Source organism: Oculina patagonica, chromosome 1 (genome assembly GCF_052425735.1).
Source record: "Oculina patagonica isolate OP01 chromosome 1, crgOcupat, whole genome shotgun sequence".
NCBI classification, from domain to species: domain Eukaryota; kingdom Metazoa; phylum Cnidaria; class Anthozoa; order Scleractinia; family Oculinidae; genus Oculina; species Oculina patagonica.
This window is the reverse complement of record NC_135758.1, coordinates 42,795,706-42,816,918: the sequence shown is the minus strand read 5'-3', so window position 1 is coordinate 42,816,918 and position 21,213 is coordinate 42,795,706. Positions and strand designations below refer to the sequence as shown.

At 38.2% G+C, this 21,213-nt stretch overlaps 2 protein-coding genes and 1 long non-coding RNA gene across 4 annotated transcripts in view; 2 read left to right on the top strand and 1 right to left on the bottom strand.

Moving 5' to 3' along the window:
• LOC144632800 (uncharacterized) overlaps window positions 1-21,213 on the bottom strand; it is a 139,543-nt gene that overhangs the window by 95,602 nt on the left and 22,728 nt on the right. The window lies entirely within an intron of this gene.
• On the top strand, window positions 709-13,069 carry LOC144631717 (uncharacterized). Its single transcript, XM_078490241.1, has 6 exons — window positions 709-778; window positions 938-989; window positions 6,964-7,694; window positions 8,299-8,508; window positions 10,343-10,934; window positions 12,800-13,069. The coding sequence occupies exons 3-6, from the start codon at window positions 6,975-6,977 to the stop codon at window positions 12,949-12,951; spliced, it is 1,674 nt and encodes a 557-aa protein (XP_078346367.1). The 5' UTR covers window positions 709-778; window positions 938-989; window positions 6,964-6,974; the 3' UTR covers window positions 12,952-13,069.
• Window positions 13,048-21,094, top strand: LOC144631725 (uncharacterized). The gene is made up of 2 exons (XM_078490254.1): window positions 13,048-13,196; window positions 19,461-21,094. The coding sequence occupies exons 1-2, from the start codon at window positions 13,048-13,050 to the stop codon at window positions 19,555-19,557; spliced, it is 246 nt and encodes an 81-aa protein (XP_078346380.1). The 3' UTR covers window positions 19,558-21,094.

Sequence of the window (21,213 nt, the reverse complement as noted above, 5' to 3'; positions counted from 1 at the left end):
TAGCATCTTTTTAACGTTATGTCATCCGCTCGTGCACAATGTTTTGAAAATCGAACTCGTTCATCGTGACATGCATAGAGCTAGGTTGAGCTGTGAAAGCGATAATTTTAGCCCGTTAGTATTTTTATCATTGCTGATTTAAGCTGACCAAAATTAATCTGCCTTAGCTAGCGCCATTTTTTAAAATTTACTTCATTAAGCAGATTTAACTGATTTACTTATTGTAGATTTTGTAGGTGTAACTGTAACGATTAAAAAAGCAGGTAAATTTTTATCAACTTGTGAGGATGGATACTGTTTATTAAGTTTCTTTGTCGATATTTTTGTTTGAGTGTGTACAGCTATTCCATCAAACCTCCTCTCTCATATCACAACAAAATGTCACGGTTGTCGACCCTTAATAGTTTATTCTGAGTATAATGGTTTACAAGAATCAGATGTTATGGCTGTTTTCATTATCTGACAGGCCAAAGTAAGATATAGGTTTTCGGTAGGTTTTCGGTCAATGGGGATATCTGTCTGGGAATTTGACCTATTTCCGCTTAAATTCCACGAAAACAAGGAACATCGAAACCCTGAAATGATACGTCTGGATCTTAAGTCCTTTCTTTTTCTCGAGCCATGATTGGTCAAGAATGTTGACCTTTATATATTGTTGACGCCTCACCGAGAAACGCTTTGGACGACTACCAGTCGAATTGGGAGCATTTTAATTTCTTTAGAATAACAGTTTGCTTTCAGCTGTAAACTTAAACGTTTTCATATACTGGCTTTTAAGGTAAGTAAGTGTTGAAAGCAGAAGCAAGTTTGTGCTAGTGCCGTTTAGCGGTAGCGATTTTCGTGATCGGCAAGCAAACCGATTAACATTACGTGTGCATTTATATTTACATGAGACATGTAAAATAACTTTTTACGTCTGTTGTTGTCCTTTCTACAGAAAAAATTCTACCAGTTCTTGCTTTCTATGCAGACTAATACTTGCACATCAGGTAGGTCCTACGTGTGAATCTTTACTGTAGCTAATTAATGTTTCATTATTCAACCCATTTACGAACGCAAGAGATAATTCAAGGAGATAATTCCGGGGCACCGGACGGATTATTTCGGTGAACATCTGTTCAGAGGCCCTATTATCGCCTCGGATTTCTTTTAGTAAAATGTCCCCCCAACTTTTTTTGTATATAAGAAATATACGACATGTTGTTTTCGAAGAGAGAAAAAAGTTGCTTTGGGTACTGCTTTTGGGTACGCCAGCTTTGACTTTCGGAAAGGCAACAAACAACTCGCAAATTTGGGTAATGGGTTTTGTTCCCTGAAAGTTTCTGCCACTTTAATATTCAGCTAGCAAATCCGAAGAGAATATCTTTGTTATTTTACACAAATATCTTTTTAAAGGCCCTTAACGATAAGGGAAAACAGTACAACGATTTTGCGAGATCTTTGACTGAATTTCCTCGTTGTGTGCTCTTGATGTTTTCTATTGCCGATTGACATGCAAAGGATAGAGCCCGAATGGTTTTATTTTACCGCTTGTTAAAGGCCATGGCCATGTAGCGAGATTTTGTTGACAAGGCTGACAAGAACAACTCAAAATGAATAAGATAGCATAGTTTGCTGCTATATCATACACTTTAAGGTGGCTGAATACAGTTTTTACGTGGCTCAAAGGCGCGCGCTACGATTTTCTACTTGACGTTATTATTGCTCGCGCGGCCTAAAATGGCGCTAGCAACTCTAAACAGAAACGAAAAGAGTTCCATCTGTTTTACCGCGCTTTACCAAATTTGTATACAAAAGAAACTTCAAAATACTTTCCGATAGGTCTCGAAACCTGGGACGGAAAACAATACGACAAAAAAGCGGATAAACGACCGACAGAGAAGTTCTAATTCTGTCTTTCATTATCGCTCGCGATGCATGGCGTCATATTAGCGCGCGCTCGCACGTGCAATTTGAGTCGCTTCGGAGGTCGTAAAAGCAAGATTTTGATCCAGATTTTCTCGACAACCTACCGTGCAACCCATTATGAAACTTTCACAATTATATTTAAGGGGTAAACCACGTCCACTGCCAAAATTTTGAAAAAATCTGTAAGACAGATTTTGAGCTATTTTAAAAATCGGCAAAATATCACATTTTCCTATTTTGCGAAAAATCTGTCTTACAGATTTTTATATTATTTTTCATCAATGATAAATCAAAGCCAATTTACTTTTTCTGAAATTTTGAGGTAGGGTCGTACGGGTAGATTTTGAGAAAAACGCCGTTTAAGGTGGCTCCATAGGGTTTTGAGATATTACGGCGCCCGCACAAGTGATATCCATCAAGAGATCATTTTCGCGTTATTTTTTAAACTAGTTAAATAAAAGCTGCCGAAATATTAAAAACAAGGACTAGAATATGTTGTGCATTATTCTTTTTTAAAATAACGGCCTTTGTTTTTGAGCTACATCTACTCAAAAAGTCCTACTTTTTGATGTTTTTATGGTTTTGATCTAAACTTACTTTAATTTTCTTCGGTGAAAAATTTTTAAATTTTCCCAACGGATTGAATCTGATGAGAAGTAACTTTTAAAAACAAAAAAAGTAGGGGTTGTCCAGGTCGTTTTTGCGTTTTTGGTTATTTTGTGTTTTTTTGACTAAGCAAAAAAACTGGCTTACAATTTTTTTTTAAAAAAACGGCAAAAAGGGCAGTTTAAAAGGTATCACATCTATGCCAAATTTTAAGGAATTTCACCGAAGGAAACTCTAGTAAATACCAGGGGAAAATTCCTATTTTTGCCCGAATAACAATTACGTCATCAGAATAGAAATTGTCCAAGATCGCTATTTGAGCATGCGCGAACTTTCGAACCATACGAGTTGATGTGTAAAGACGAGCGTTTCCCGTTGTTGTCGGTTTTTGTGCGAATATCTGTTAACACAACGGTTAGTTAGAGACATACCTTAATCCTTTATGTAACAGAATCTCTGAAATTCTGCTCGAAGTATCTCACAATCGCGGAGACTATTCTTTATTTTCTCTTTTGCTTTCGATCGTACGAACTTTATAAAAGCGGCCAGAAGCACCGCGGACGTTGTAAACACCTTTTTAGGGTGTTGTAAAGTCTTTTATCTGCTCAACACAGGAAAGCACGGGTGTTCTTTCATTGCCAGGAAGCAAGTCTCGCGTTTTCTCGCCGAAAATTTCACGCTCGCGTGAAGCCGCCATGTTTGTTTTGATTTGCCGGCATTTCAAGCTCGTACCCATTCTTCGCGCGGTCAAGAAACCCCATGGAGCCACCTTAAACTACTAGTGCCACTCCCCTCAAAAGCACTCGGCCGTTCATTTAAGCCGTTTATTAGCATTTTTATTTTCCAATAATCGCATTAGATGGTTTTAGGATGTAACAAACAGTGATAAGAGAGCGACAAAACTTTTCTGGAGATCGTACAAGAGAGTTAAAGGTTGGACTGATTTGCCCTCTCAAAACTGTATTAAGCCAGGTTAGCTTCGCAAAGTCTGGAGAAATATTTACATTTCCTGCGAGCATAGAAACGTCACTCTGCTATATTTCCCGATTTTGTAGAACCACCTTTCGCCATTATGCATGACAACTTACACTTTAGCACACGTTCAAGCTTGATTTTTTTTACCAATTTTAAGGTTCCTTTCCTGAAGTGTCGAAATAACTTCGTTACATGTCCAGAATATCAAAAGTTAAAAGAAAAACGTGGAAGGATGTATTCCGGTCTAATTTTGTTTGAACATGCCAATCGTAAGGTTTTTGATTACAAAATGTTTTTCACTAAAGAAAACTGATCAAAATAACCGATAAAGGGAACATCTCCTTCTAATTATAAGATTGCATCGCACCATGTTTTAACCGAGCAAAGATTACTTAGCAATTGACGTTTTACATCAGCGTGCATGTAATGATGTAATGATACGCAATGACGAGGAAATGATATGTTATGATATAAGTTTGTGGACAATCACATTCTACAAGTGCCATACCTAACATATGCCTTATAATCGGAAAATCTATAAGCATAAAGCAATAATTTTACGAAATAGAGACAAACGCAGGTACCACTCTAACAAAAAATGGGAAGAAATAAGGGCCTTTTTCAGCAACCCTCTGATTCTGTACACATCGGGTCATCTTGATTCACTGTGCAATGTTTCTCCGGCATTAACTGGATGTACAATCGCTTCGCAACCGCTGCTTCTTTAAGACATACCTATATACATTCCACTGGAGAAATCAAAGTAACTGTTCAAGAGAACGCTCTCGATCGGAGATATATATATAGTATCTCCCCGGCGTTGTTCTAACCGAGCCGTGAAACTTGCCAGAATATGTTATGAAACTACAAGTTTAGCACAAAAATAACAAATTCGTAATTAAAATTTCGCGTTCGTTTGAGAACATATTTAACCAAAGGACAAATTGGAGAAAAATAATACAATTTGTAGTTTAGTTGCATCATTTCAGTTTTGGTAAGAAAACGATTTTAATCAATTTTTTGACCGATCATTTTATAATGGTAGCTATTTAAAGCACGATATGTAGTGTAGGCGCAGGTACACTAAAAGATCTGTCACCAAAAGACTTTTTCATTTTCCCTTCTGGGTGCAATGAAAGCATGCCTGAATTTATATAGTGCGCAGTGAATAATATAAGTTGGAGCCATGCCACTAAGAGCCTTTTCAAGTTAAAAGTAAAATTTTAAAATGAATTCTATATCTAACAGGTAACCAGTGTAAACTTAAACAAAACAGTACAATTTTATTTACCTGAGTTTGCGAAGCTTGCTACAGAGTGAGTGAAAACCCTGCATCAAACAATGAAAGTCGTAAGCAAAGTGTCTAAAGAACTTAACAACGTCTTGAATCTGACATACTCCTTTCCACTATCTCGTTCGTATTCGTCGCCGTCTTCCCTTTTCGAATTTCAGCCAAAAAACGACAAAGAACTGCATCTAGCTCATGGTGATGGATATCTTCCAGATTTCTTGCTTCGCTTTGCTGCGCTTACGTTCACCCACGTTTTGTACTCTTGGAGGTGTTTTGCTCTTGGTTTTTGCGGCTTAGTGTAGCGAGCTCCTCTTCTGACAACGTAGAAAATTTTTCTTTTTTGTTACTATTACTGAAAAGCTCAAAAGAAATGGAAAAACATAGCAATCTTCCCTTATAAAATTCCACCATTGTCGACTAACAATGCGACAAGTTTACAGGGCTGGCGCTATGCTTTGTGCTTATTGGCTTATATCCGTCACATGTTGTTTTTCTTCGATTTGATTGGCTGAGACAAAAATGTACAATTTTTCTTAAATTGGATAGTTTGTGCATTTTACCTGAAAATCCTAATAGAAACTATCCAAATTTATTCGCAAATTGGACAGTTCTCAGAAGTTAAGGGAGAAATAGCTGCGCAGACAATATAGGATTTACTGCCAGCTTTAAAATTATTTCTTAAATTGTTCATTACGAGTCATATTTGCTAACTGAGCTAGCGTATTACAAAGAAAGTTATTTGCTTAAGATGTTCAAATTCGTTTTGGTAGCATTTACTTCGCCAAGCTGGAGTTGTACTTTTTTTAGATCTAGAGTTGTTCAGTTTTCGTCATTCCCTGTTATTTTCAAGCACTATTGGTCTTGAGATATGTAATAAGAAACGGATATTTTATCGTTTTGCAAGTAGTTCTCAAATATACTCTTTACCTCGGTGCTATATCACTGTCTTGCAAACGGAATTGTCGGAATTAGTGCGTTTATTTGAGTTGGACGTGATTGATTGATTGTGATTGTGACGCAATTCCAAGAAATAAAGGAACTAAGTAATTGTTTAAGGAATTATCTCGTTTTAAAATGTGTCTACAGAAGTTCTTGTTTTAACCCTATTCAGACCGGGGGGGGGCTTTTGAGGCCCGCGCTGACTTTGAACTTTTATAACTTTTTTAAGATTTAACCAAACGCTGCCAAACTTTCTGAGTTTTCCTAAAATTTATCTAGCAACAATTTGGTAGGGTTGGATGATGTGTCAGGAACTTGACATCACCATGGCAACGGCATTTTGACAGGCATGTTTTCCCAAATTTGTAATTTTGCGTGTTTCTGTTAATAAAAATCAACTTAAATGGAATTATTTTTACATTTTTACTGGTTTAAAGCACATTTTTATTCATTTTGAGTACTTTGCAGTGATTTTGGGTGGTTTTTTCGCATTTTGGAAAAATTTTGAAATCCAAGATGGCGGATCCAAGATGGCGGCTGTTTTGACATCATGATGTAATTGTCACGTGATGTGACGTCACTATCCCACGTGACGTATACCAAAAGAAAGAGTTTCGGACGTACAATACATCCTATAAGCTTCATGGTGATTGGTTAAATATTCTGGAAGTTACATAGGGGGGCTTCCGAAGCCCCCCCCCCGGTCTGAGAAGGTCCAAAAAAGCCCGGTCTGAATAGGGTTAAGAGAACTGTACTCGTGCCAAAATAATATGAAACAAAAACGCATTTTTTTTTAAAAAAATACACATTTTGCGGCCTCGCAGCAGCGCTAGCAATGGTGATTTTGGACAATTTTGTCAGAGAACTGAAGTTTATTTAGACAGCTTTGTGGTGACAGAGTAGCACGAAAAGAAAACTGATTTCATGTCAGTGAGATTCAGGATGAGCGGTTTTTCCAATTCTTATGTCTGTTTATGTCCTCAAATTGATAATCATCAGCATACATATCACCTATCGGCGAAAGAGATTTAAAGAAAAAAAGGAGACATGTTTTTAAACTCTCCAAGGAGGTATTCACTATATAAATTGTGAGCTGCACAGTTGTATTGCATTAAAAACTGAATCATTTCGGATAAGTTTGATCACCCTGTGGATAAAACTGAACTATAACACAGCTATTGCAAAACCTTATTTTAAATCGGCTTTGATTTCATTTATGAATAAACTTAAAGTTTTTCTTGTAGATAACTGTTAGATGCGAGGAAGAGAAAAAATTTGCGTTATGGAGTGGGAGCAGTTTACGGATGAAGTCAACAAGGTGAAAAAGGTAACAACTAAAATCCAAGAAGAAACTAAAAAGATTGCGGCCATCTGCACGGAGTACAACAAGCTTCTTCGCGACGAGTTAGCTACGCCTGAGGAATATAAAGATCTCAATCAGCTAATTGAATGTCTTGCTGAAATACAGAAAAATTTAGAAAATGTAAAGGGAAAAGAGGCCTCTAAGAATATAAACATTGTGTTCTTAGGAACTACCAGCAGTGGTAAATCATCACTTATAAACGCCTTACTCCGAGAGCGTCGTCTGCCTGTTGGATTCATGCAAACAACGATGTGCTCCATTAAAGTTTGCACTACGGAGCAGAAAGAATGGAGTGTTACTGTAACAGATGAAAATGACAAAACAGTGGTGTTATCAGAAACAAACGACGAAACGGCCATAAAAGATCTTTTGAGCAAAATGAGCGGTCGAACACATAGCAAAGAACGTGAGGAGCTGAAAATTAACACTCGCAGCATCGTACAAGTGAATTGGCCTAAAGAACTATGCGAAGTTCTGCCGTTAAACGTTGTCCTGTTTGACACACCTGGGTTTGGAGAGGACGAAGAAAGCATGAACGTTGTCACTCAGTCGTGCAGGGAAGCAGATATAATTGTAGCTGTTATGGATGCCATGTCCCCTTCGAAAGCGACGGTAGGTAAATATACACTGTTTCTTCTGAAAGTAGTTGGGGTGTGGGAGGAATGAATGGACATAAGACCCTAGTATATGACCTCGCTCACCACAAGTCTCCCATAGCTCAGTGGTTAGAGCGTCCAACCAGTATTCTGGAAGGTCATGGGTTCGACTCCCGTTGTAGGAACTCGGAAAATCTTTTTTCCGAGTATTCGACTTGAGAACGCTTCTTCATTCGTTGTCACTTTATCCAAGTCACCATTCCACTTAACATTTATGCGCATATTCTCTTTGAAAGTTAGGTGACTGTGTAGATGTTACTTTGGGTGAATGATAAATATTTGAATAAAATAATTAATTTGGAATCACCGACACTGCAGTTTAAACTTTTTAAAGGAACTGTTAAAATCACAGTTTTGTTATATTTATCTTAGTTTACTTGAAACAAAATTGCGCTTGATCTGATATATTGTTGCTGTAATCATGAATGCATAGTTATGGCAACAAAATTCTAAAGTTGTATCTGCTCTAAAAAAAATTGCAAATTCGGTTTGGTAGCTACAATAATGCATAACCTGTCGTCAATTCGTTAACTAACAACCATTCTTTGTCTTTTAATAAGCTCGCAAAGCTGGTGAAAGACGTAAATTGCCAGTTTACTTTTGGCGTCTTTACAAAATGGGATGAATGTAAAAGAAAAGCTGTGGAAGAAAACGAAGCTGCCGTTGATGTGGAACAAGCACGAGAAGATTGCTTACAAGATTTCCGGGATGCGTTGAAAGATCAATGTGAAGTATTCTTTGTTGACGTGAAATGCGTTGGAAACGATGACGTAAGTCTTAAGCTTCAATTTTTCACACAAAGGTGCTGTAAATTCCAGTAAAGATTCCTAAACCTACTGTGCTTATGTAAGCAAAACGTGATTCTGAGGTCTAATTGTTCCGATTGTCTAGATTTCTCTCGCCGGTATAAAAGAAGAGCGAGATAAAAATACATTGTCATTCAAGGATGATATTAGCAATCACAAGTCTTTCTTTTGATTACCCGATTATATAATTTTTTTATTATTATTATTTAACTCTAAGGGGAAAACAAATTCTGGAGTGGACAAAACTCTAAATTTAAAAACGCTCGCGCAAGTAATACCTATAGTCATTTGCAGGCTTGGGTGAAAACTAGGTAGAGTAACATACAGGTCACCTATAGCTGATATGTCTGCGAGTTAGGATCCATTGCAAAGTAAGATTTTAATAAATCTATTTTTTGGCACTTCTTCCACGCTTTATGGTGCCTGCACACGAGGGGATACGTCGCAGGGACATGTCGCAGAGACAAAATCACAATATGTACACACAGAAAACAACTGGCGGGGGCATGTCCCAGGAAAATGTTGCAGCGACACGACCCTGATTATTTCAAGTCCCTGCGACATGTTGTACTCTGTACAACTATAGATAAACCTCATTGTAATCGCAACTTTCGCACCGACAGAAAATTGCCTTTGTTCAACTGCGGATAGGGCTTTCCACAAGTTGCTCGGCAACTTTTTGGCAACTTTTCATGTTTCGAGCAACTTTTTCCCTTTCGAACAACTTTTTTCCTCTCGAGCAACTTGTTGCATTTTGAGCAATTTCCAGACCGAAGATTTCCGAAGATTATCCGAGTGTTGTTCGAAGACAATACGAACGTTTCCGAAGATTTACGAAGTTCGCCGAAGATTTTCTAGAAACATCTGAAGACGTTTCAACTTTCGGCTCATTCTGCATTAAACCATTACAGAACTCGTCATCAAACATGACGTCATCGATATCTTCACGATTTTTCTCAGTTAAAGAAATCCTTGTTATTTAACAAATTTTCCCCTTAATATTTTATTTAGATACTTCTTTTGTTGTAAAATTGCATAAAACTGCTTAGAAATGTTACCCTCAAAAGGAAATAAGCATATATTTAGAGAAATTCTCTTGATTAGAAGCAGCGTTTTGGATTTTTTTGGAGCAAATTTCGAGCAACTTTTATTATCAGAAGCAACTTTTTGGGATTTTTGGAGCAACTTTTGAGCAACTTTTTGAGAAATTACGGGCAACTTTTTGAGAAATCTCGAGCAACTTGTGGAAAGCCCTAACTGCGGATGGTGAGGCTCCTTTTTGCCAAAGATTTTAAAGGTTCTTCATTAAGGTTAATTATGCTAAAAAAATCTTACAAAAACGAAACGTCTTCATTATAGGAGAAGTAGATTCCCAGAGAGCAAATCGGTTATGGGGGTCATGAAAGTCTACACAACCCCTTCGCTTTTAGACTTTGGCGGCCCATAATGGTACTTTTCAAACCATGGAATATAAATTTTTGCGCTCTCTGATTGTTTACCTGCTCTTCCAGGCTGGTCATTTAAAATGATTTTGGCGGGATATCGACATTTAATTTGGGGTCTAAACTGAAAGTACAGTAGCGGAACCCCCAAATAAAATCGCTTCAAATCGGCTCGGAGAACAGCAAAACAGCAACACAAAAACAATTTCCCATACCAGCCTTTATAAATCCAGTCTTTGAAACATGAATAAAGAGAAACGTGCACTTTCAATTATAAGTTCTGTCATTTGAAATAGCTCCGATAAGAAGGAACAAAGGTCAAATTCGTAAGCATGTTTTGTATCCTTTCTTTGTAGGATGGTTTTAAGGCATTTGAGAGAAAACTAGCGTCCAGTGCAACAAAATTAAAAGGTGAATCTCTAATAAGGCAAGCAAAAGCTGCCAATGTCAAATCAACCGAAGTCTCTGAAAGGTTGAAAGGCATCGTCACAACTAGAAAGGAGGAAAATAAAGCTAGCCTTGAGAAGAAACTAGCTTCCATTGAGAAAGACCGTGTTGCTTTTGATGAGATATGTGAGAATCTCAAGAGTACGGAAGAAATAGAAAATATTTTTTCTGGAGATGCAAAAAAAGAGATGCGTCGGGAATTTGAAGAAGCCATCATGAGTGGGAAATCAGAAAGAGAGGCTCTCGAGCAATTTCTTGAGAAGGTGAACAAGACCATTAAAGATACAATGACGCGCAAAAGAGAAGACATAAAAAACTCATTCAGAAAGTGGACAGGGAGTGTATTAAAAAAGGAGGAGGATGAAAAATATCCACAGTTGACAAAGCTTGAAAACTACCAGTATAGGTGGTATTTTGATCCGAATTACTACTACACAAACAACTCCATCGTGGCGATCGCAATCGTGTTAGGCACAGCAGCTGCCGGATTTGCGGGTTTTGGTACGTGCTCCTATGACAAACTGATTTGATATGAATTGTCTGTAGGTTGTTGTATGCAAACCGCGTCAGGCTACGTCCCGGCACACTAAGCCAGATAAATTTAAAAACGCTGCTTTTCTTCTCCGGATTGGCCTTCCGTTCATACTGAAACGGCGTTTAAAACAGTGGTTAGGTGCGTTATTGTGGATGGCGAAAACGGAACTTTTTGGAAATGCTGACGTCAAAAAGTCCAACTTAGCGCGGGATCGAATGATTTGCGCATGCTCTCCTATGCATTTAGGCGTTCTGGAGCTGAGGCGGCGTTTCACTGTGGTCGGTAAATAATTCGAAAACGATAGTATTAACGGGGAACATTTTATAGGCTTTCTTGACGAAAACGCCGTTTTGATTTATCCGGCTTAGTGTGGATGTAGTCGTAGTCGATGTGTTTAAATCAGTTGTATATAGGTTGGCTAGGGAGTCTAAGACGGCAACCCGAGGACAGCGCATAGTCAAAAATAAATTAATATTCAATTGAGAACAGGGTGGGGCCCTCCTACTTTAGAATCTTGCAGTTATCCAGCTGTATTTAGTGTATCTGTGGGTTCATGAACTAGCTACAGCTGAATATGTAAGAAAAGCGTTCAACCCCAGTTAGAAAAAAGCGGAAAAATAAGCCGTTTTGGCTTACGTTGTCCAAAATACCCAAATTTTGACATTTTAGGTTGTTTTTTTTGCATAGAACAGCTAGGAAATGCACCAAAGTTTAAAACGCAAGTGTAGAGTGGAAGGAAGGAAGGAAGGAAGGTGTCACAGGTTTTGAGCCCCATTTATATCAATTAAAGAAGCACATCTGCGCTGTCTGGGTTGGCATTTGTGATACACGCGTAAGCACGGTTTGGTTTTGTAAATCAAAGTTACAAAGCTACATTATAGCACAACTAAAGTAAAACGCTCGTTCTGATTGGTTAATTTAGCGTCTACTATTTTTTTTTTTTTTTTTTTTTTTTTTTTTTTTTTTTTACTAGTTAACAATTAGACGGCGAGCTCGAGGTTTCTATCGGCTGATAGTTGGCGAGGGGCGAAGCCCCGAGTCAACTATCAAAAGCCGGTAGAAAACGAGAGCGAGCCGCCTAATTGTGTTAGCATAACCCACTGACCGATCTATTAAACACAAAATATAGCTAGAGTTGATTTATTGAAGGTTTTGATTGATAAAATTCAGCGAAGACTAAGCGCGCGCTCGAGAGCCTTCTACGGATCGATAGTAGGCACCTGTTTAGCCAATCAGATGGCGCGATTACCAATAGTAGGTCAGTGTGGTTATGCTAATTGCCCATGGGTGCACACTGAGCGCGCGCGCTGATCAGGATGCGACATGACACAAGAAAGTGCCACTACTTCACGAGTTTTTACATGGTTGCTCCTTTTTACATGGTTCCTGTGAATTTGAAAATGTAAACATAAGAAAAACCATTTCTCCATAATGCTGAAATACTTTGAGGTATAATACAAGTTTGTTTGTTTGTTTGTTTTTTCTTTTAGGTTTTCGTCAGCGTTTGTGCCAACACTACACGCAATTGTTAAAATAAGTGCGCACACTTTTACCTCAAAGAAACTTTAATAAATCGCCTAAAAGTTGTGCTATAAAACAAATGGTAAACGTCACAGCGTGCACTATTGAGTTACAGATGCACTTGGGAGGTTTGCTAAGCACTTAAGAAGCTAGAGTCACCCGAGGCGACTCTTACGCTTCTTTCGTGCTTAGCAACCTCCCGCGTGCATCTGTAACTCAATAGCGGCACGCTGTGACGTTTACCATTTGTTAACTTTTAAAGGGTTCCCAACTCAGTTAAAGTGATTTATGTTTTTAATGGCATGGGTAGGGTGGATTGCATCAGGATCATTGCCATTTGCGTTTGGAGGAGCTACCATGGGCACTTTTGGAGGAATTGGTATAGACATTATGACCAAATTTGGTTGCGGAGACTACATTAAAAAACGTTTCCCGATCAGTTATTACAAGATAAGCTGCTAGAGAGAATCACTGAACCATGGATTGGAACAACTCCACAAAGATTGCAGAACACTTATATACAAGGAAATCGACCAGATCCATGGTGTTTATTCACAAATGTTAGACAGTTTCAGAGATCGGACTTCGATTAAAATCGAAGCGCTACATAAGGAGGCCCACCATCTTACCATATGGGCCAATCAACTCGACCAGACTTACAAATACCTACAGAAAAAGGGCAACAAGCTGGATACTCGGCTGGCTGGGTATGTATTTGCCGTTATAACTTATAAATTATGTAAATTGAAGTAAATCGGTGTTTGCAAGGCAATTTCAACGATACCTAAAAAGTCAGGAAAATTTGACAACGTGACTTTGACTTTGCTGATGCAGTGCTTTGCCAATTTAACTGTATTGTAATATACTTTGTTTCCCAAAACAGGAATAGAATGGCAACTGATAATGTATGAACGAAGTTATTTATGAACTGAGTAATTTTAGTCAAATGCGTTCATGTGTATCATATACAACATCACATCCCTTCTATTCCTTACACGGGAGCTTACATTGCTTTTGTCTCTTTAATTTCGACTGTCTGATTCTCTTCTTTTGTTAAAAAAGAAACGCTTTATATTACTTTTTACGCGACAGTGGAAATTTGCCTACGTATCTTTTTTTACCCACGCTTTACGTACGTAAATATTTACGCGTCAGTAGAAATCCACCTTTAAAAACGATACGTAGGCAAATTTCCACTGTCACGTTAAAAGTAATAAAACGCGTTTCTTTTTACGTGCGTTGAACGTACGTAAATGCCCGCCATCCTGAATTATCGAGTTGGTAAATAGAGTGTGTTATTGGCGGCCATATTGGAGGAGTGAAACAATTAATTGTTTTTCTTTTGGGAAAAATGTCGTTAACATTTTTATGCAAATATCTTGTTGTTTGACTCTTCTAACATGGCTGCCATGAAAACACATTGTACCACACGCTAGTAAAAGAAATGCGTGAATATGACCAAGAGGCATTTAATAAATACTTCCGAATGACACCATCAATTAAAAAAAAAATTGAAGCGACCTTCCCGGATTGCCGGTTCAAAGCCTACGTGACCTGACGCCAGGCGTTCGTGTAATTTGGTTCTGTAGTGAGTTCTATAGATTATTGCTGGAAATGTTCGGACTTTCTCGATGGGAAGTGCTTCTACATCTGAAATTTTTCTCATGTAAATCGACGGCGGTAAGTGGTATCAGGTGACAAAATCCAAAAGTATGATTGGTTAAATTGCTGCGTAACCGCAGATAGCCGCGAAAAAAGTTGAACTCAGTTCAACGTTTTTGAAAACACTCGCGATCGCTACGTGCGTATACGTGCGTGTAACGTACGTAACTACCAAGAAAAAAAACGTGGCATTGGAAATTGGACAACGTAAATTCGCGCACGTAATCGCTTGCGTAAAATTTCATTTTTACGTACGTTTACAATTTTTACGTACGTTTACGTGCATCAACAAAAACGCGACAGTGGAAATCGACCTTAACACACAAGTTGGAGGTATGCGTGAGTCGCGCGGTGTACGTGTGCTGGATTTCCTTCTTCATGTCATCTCTTGCTTCACGCCACATACCTGGATAAATTCCTTCTTATGCTAGCAAATATTTATTTTGTTCCGAATCTTGGATAATACAAGAAAATATATTTCATGCTAAATGAAGAGTAGACTACAGCCATCCCATTGTATTTCTCCCGTCTTCCTTGAAAAAATTCTACGAAGCGGTTTCAGAGCCACCTTAAATTTTCAAAAATTTAAGGAACGAGTTATTCAATAATACCACATATAATTCCATAATTTCAATAATACCATAGTGCACAACCTCGTTCCCAAGTCTTTTCGCTTCGTGATTACGAAGGGAGAAGCCCTGGGATCGAGACTGGATAATGCAAGGGTTCTTGTTTTATTAAAACCTAGTGCCAAAAATATTTTGGTAGAAACTCTAAAGTATTGCGGTTTTAAACTTACAATTTGATGTACTTTTAAGGCAAAAATTAAGAAACGTGTGCCTTCGTGCTCTATTAATGATTATAAAAAACTAGCTATGGTATATCGCTATTCCCGAGTTTCGATAATTAATAAAATTCCACTGACCATTAATATGATACATGTTCGAACAGCCAGGTAGCTAAGGCAATTCTTTGGGGTTTTTTAATAAGATATATTCCACTCGCGCTTGTTGGATACAAGATAGCTATAGCCAACGAGGCGCTACGTGCCTCGTTGGCTGTCTACTAAGGAATTGGTTCATGCTTAGCGTGCGTACATCGAGTTATGGATACACGCGGGAAGTTTGGAGAGCACGAAAGAAGCGGAAGAGTTGCTCGAGAGCAACTCTAGCTTCTTGAATGCTCTCCAAACTACCCAGGTGCATCCATAACTCGATATACGCACACTAAGCATGAACCAATTTTTTTTTATAAAATAGCGACTACAAACTGAAGTTAGCTGGAAACATCCAATTTTTGCTCATAACAGTTTCCTGCATTTTTCAGCACCTCAACTTTGACGAATCAATAGTACGAATCCTTTTCAGTTTATTCAACAGTTTTGGTATTAAACAGATGCCGAATCACTGGTGAACAAGTTATAATTGTTTTCTTGACATTACAAATTATCATGGCAACGGTATAACCTGTTGAAAACACCCTTAACTTTCGCTTCAAGTGCTTATATCTCAAAAACGAGCTCGGTGACCTCCCTTTTTATGATGGAATAATGATCGGCATGTTAAGATTCAACTTTTGGCAAAGTTTTAAACAATTCTGTATTGTGGGTTAAGAGCCACCTTAAATTTCGAAAATCTAAGGTGGCTCTGAACTCACAATGCAGAATTTTTTTAAACTTCGCCAAAAGTTATATCTTAATATGGTTATCATTATTCCATCACGAAAATGAGGGGTCACCGAGCTCGTTTTTAGTGTAGTGTTTACACTACACTCATGCATTGACTTGAGAAGGGAAAGCGAACGCTGCGCTAGGTGTTAGATAATGCGCAGTCAAGTGGAACAAGTACGTAGACATGAATATGCAAATTAGACGGGAACGGGCTTGTTATTATGACCTATTATCCACGAATGTTCTCAAGCAATGGGTTATAAAAATTCTCGCGCCTGCCAAGCGTCGAATAACTGTTTTTTTGGTATCACTTCCTCGGCCATCTTCAAAAGGAAATGTGAACCAGAAAACACTCGAATGTTTGCTGGTGAAGTTTTCGTGGGATGTTATATTTTTAGTTTAGTGTTTAAACTACACTCGTGCGGTAGATTGTTTGGTGGTTGAAAATTTCTAGGGAGATAACGCTAGCACTGAAGTGGAACAAGCATTCCATTCATTTCAAAAGATCGGCTTTCAAATAGCCTGCATTGCAGCCGGACGTGTCACCAAATCTACTTTCACAAGATTGTATGTAATTATATGCAAGATTTAAATCCTCGCGTTTCCAGCTATGAATTACAAGAATTTCTTGTCTTTTGCCTTAAAAGAAAAAGCAAAAACATGTCAAAAAGCGAGTTGGCAAGTAAAGTTTCTTTAATTTGTCAAACATGAAAGCGAATGTTTCCAAATTTATATTTAAAGCAACATGACCTTTTCCCTACATCAACAATCCGTCACGCAAATTGAACATTTCCTAAGTATTTCCATCTATGAATGAAACTTTTGTTTGAGAGCGGAATATTTCCTCAGAAGAAAGCTTTCAGACCGTCAGACATTATAAGAAGAGTGCCGTGTGAAATCTTCGCAGTGCAAAAAACAATACCTCTGATACTTTCACTGCTGATACCATCTTTTGAAAAAACCGGAAACATTTACCGCGTTTTTCTGTTTTTTAAAGGGGAAACTGTGGCTTCACTGTGAACTAATGAACGGTTATATAGGTTTGAAGGTTAATCTTAGTTGCTGCATATATTTCAAACACTACACTCTCCGATTGGAGCACTCGTTGAGTTATAAAAGCACTTAAAGCGAAAATTAAGGGTGTTTTAGCATATTCTACTGTTGCTATGGTTACCAGTGATGTAATGAAAATGACTACAACTTGTTCAGCATTGATTGGAAAATATTACAATTGCTGCAGCAACTGTGAAATATTTGTAGTACTGACCCATCAAAGTATAAGAACTGGAAAGTACTGGAAACCGTTATGAGCCTCCTTAACTCAACTATGCAAAACAAATTAAAATAATTGATGCATAAAGTTTAATTGAAAATACTTGTAAACGTACAACAAGAACGACTAAATGAAGGAGAAAAGCAGCAAATAACTTACGGGAGGACCGGAATACTAACACAATTTCATTCAGTGTACGGTATAAATAAAATGAAATTAGGTTCAACGCTTCAGTAAAGCGTTTTTGGTTTTGTCCTTTTTTACGTCAATTAACTTGTTAGTCTCAGCACTCTGAGCTCAATTTCTTTTCAGTTAATTAAGCATAATATAGCAGTCATAATGACACCCGTGGAGCCGTAAACAAGTACAATGTAAACCCTTGCTTCGTTCGACTTGTGCAAGGCGTAAAAAGTCCAGAAAAAGCCATTGCTACGGATCCTCCCATAAACCTTAATTGTTGTCACAATATCCCAGGATATCAAGACGACTTTAGAGAAGATTTTGCGAGGAAAATATCCGGAAGAAAACCCTCTTGCTGGCTTTCCTCGCGTGTTTCATTCAATTCAAGAAGTTAACACCGCGCCACAAATTTTTTACCGCCCCCTCGCACTATCACTTCGTTTACATCAAAATGAAATGTCTAGTCGATTCATACTTCAAAAGGAATTTCAAAATAAAACGATTATTCCATTCGCCCTTGTTGGATACGAGTTGTTATAGCCAACTAGGAGTAAACGACTGGAACTCGCAGCTATATTACTCGACTTAGCTAGATACAAACGCACACGTCATCTTATATACGCGCGGCCGTGCGTAGATAGAGAAATACACCATGATCGCTCAATAGAAACAAAAAAGGGCTTGCGCGCGCTATGTTATAATTTGAAGACGATTCCTCTGGAAGTTCGAGTAATGAGTGCAAAAATTAAGTACTAAAAATCTACTCATAGCACGACAACATCTTGTATACTATTTAAAAGATCTTATTGAAATTTGTTTGTCTTAGTGACCCCGTAAGGGACGGACCATTATTTTCTTGGAGGGGGGGGGGGGGATGAAAAATTTTCCTCTGCAAACTTTTTTTTTAGTTTATGCACCACTGCAAACATTTTGTTTCGCAATTCTTACTATTTTTTGTTATACATATTGTGTTTGCAAACAATTTATTTGTCTTTCCAGGCCCTGCAAACATTTTTTTCAATATTTTTCATCCCCCCCCTCCCCCCTCCAAAAAAATAATGTTCCGTCCCTAATTAGTTTTTAAAACATTCTCGAGAAAATTAAAGTCAAACCTCGTAAAAATGCTTAAACGCGCGCCATTTTATTTTGAACTGGCCTGAAACGTCCGTTTTAACTGAAATATAGATAATTTAATATCCATTTTTCTCTCGCGGGGTCAGCTTGAGTGCTAAAGTTTTGGCAGGTTTTTGTTAGCTTACCTAACCTGTTACTATGCTAATAAGCCTCTTTAGTAAATTTGTTTTTGCCTGTATTGCTCGAATGTTGGGCGGAAACCATCTTGAGCGCGCGTTGGATATGAGCGCCGAGTTGGCTAAAACGATCTCATATCCAACAATCACGAGTGAAATAATTGTTTTATAAAAAACGTCCAAAGAATTGCAATATTTTAGCTCCCAAGCTGTTTCCATTGAAGCGTATCGGCTACCATTTTTGTGGTCAATGTTATATGAGCTGATATACCATTATCTGTTTATCAATCGAGCCTATCAAAACGCAGGAATTAGAATATACCATTGCTAATTTTTAATATTTCATATCCAGCGCGCGCTCATGGAATAATTAATAAATAGATATTGCTCTTCTCCCACTTTTTAAGTGAAAAAAGTAATCCCCCCCCCCCCCCCACCTTGTGTTTTAAATTTTACACCCAACCCCCATCTCTCTAGTTGTGATTTTCCCCTATGCCTTTCCCCCCTCTTCTGGTTTCCCAACCCCGCCCCCCCCTCCCCCACCACTCCCCATGCACCAGGTAATTATTGCACAGTCTCTGTTGCAGTGTTTCTATTGTAAGTCTGTGAAGGGGTGCTTTTTCTTGAGAGGTATACGTATATAAAAAGGGCTACCTTTTCAGTCAAAAATGGTACAGCGGAACCTTGATTTAACGAAACTCTATATAGCGAAGTCCTCGATATAACGCACGATATTCTTCGCCCCAGAAATAGAAAAACATATGGAAAAAGAACCTCGATATAACGAAACCTCGTTATAGCGAACATGTTTTGTCAGTCCCTTGGCCCTTCGTTATATCGAGGTTCCACTGTTTATGAATAGGTAAGGATAAAAGAAGTAGGTTTATAAAATTGTCATCGCTTTTACACATTTAAATTACATGTTTATTTCTTTCAGATTGAGGAAGGAGATAGAGCGAGCTGAGGAGGAATTACGCCGCCGCCAGATAGAGTATGATAACGAGTTAAACTCCATGTATATAAGCCTCATTTAGTGGCACGTATGAACAGAGCTTATGATAATCGCCAACATCTTTACCTAACCAATCGAGGAGTAGAAGTAGAAAGCTTCATGGTTAAAGACATGGTTTTTATTGTGTGCAGTCAAACTTTGCAAACAGAACGAGATTTTTGGAACACACATAACTGTCAACAATTAATATTTGGAAGATCACAACATAAACACCGAGTGCTACTGGATAACTGCTCTTTCGGCTTATAAGTCTTATAAGGGATTTTGCATTTGTCTTGAAACTTTGAAACTGCCCTGAAGGCTCTGTTTCGATTGGCAGGTAATAATTCCTCGTTATTTTGATAATTTTCGGCCTCCTTAAACAAAGCTATTCGAGTAGCGTCAAGTGGTACTTTATTGTTGGTTATGATAATTTAATCACTACCGTAAAATTCCGGTTATAAGCCCTGGGCTTATACAACTTTGTAACGGGTCCTGTGTGGGCTTATAAGCGGAGGGGCTTCTATCCGGGAGGGCTTATAAGCGGAATAAAAAAAAACGTTTCAAAACGAGCCACGGGAGTGTTGACGAAATACGTCTTTGAGTTAAAAACGCATAATATAGCAACATTTAGCCTTGTTCAGTACTGTTATCCGGCAGAGGGGGGTTATATCCAGGGGGGGCTTATAATCGGACGTATTTTTTTGCCAGGTAGATGGGTCTATAAGCGGGGGGCTTATAACCGGAATTTTACGGTATGTAAATTAATGGTAATAGTCGGTGTGTCATCATACGAGTGATAAGCAAATCTGACGACCGTGAAGCCCCACGAAGTTCCCAGGGTATAGACTCTGGGAACGAGGTTGGTCATTTTCTTCTGAAAAATTCTCGAGTGGGTGGGGGGGGGGGGGGAATTTCCGACTATTGCCTACGGTATCGCCCAAACGTTCCCATAAGTACTGCGTTCTCGTTCCTCGAACGAAATAACAAAAGTTTACAATAAAACGAGTCTGCTTTCAAAAACCACGGGAAAGGAACCAACTGTCTAAAAATGTAAGCAGTGCTAGCCAATGAATAAATAACGCGTACTCTGTGCAAACACTCGTGTATGACGCGTTCAAATGTTCACTATTGGCTCAGATAGGACCTGCTGATAACCTGTCGGATTCGAGTATTTTTTATAGTTATGATTATTGTTTATATTGTACTTGTTTTTGTTGCAATTTCGTAGTTGTTCAAATATTATAGCCTTTACTGTGATTCTTGCTTAGCGTAGCATTAACTGTACAGCAGCACTTAGCAATAACCAAAACAAGGTCAAAGTTGCTTCATTTTGCTTTGTTATGTGATCACTCGCTGCAAAATATTTGCGCAACGTTCTGGTCAATGTTGTAGATCTCAACAGCTATGTTAGAGAGTTTGCTCTGTAACAGAGGGAAACATTCGCTTCACTGATGGTCATTTGGGTCGCGCGCTCTGAATGCCAATGATTACAGAACTTTACGGCACTTATACTTTGATTGATTGTACTATCGCCCTTAAAATATTAAAACTTAATGTTACAATAATGCAATTAGAAAGTGTTCAACAGTTTATCATTAATTGATAAATAATGGTAACTGAACTGAGTGGAGTGCAATTTGGTCTGAAATCATACGCGTGATTTCAGACCAAAATTGCACGACACGAAGTTCAATTA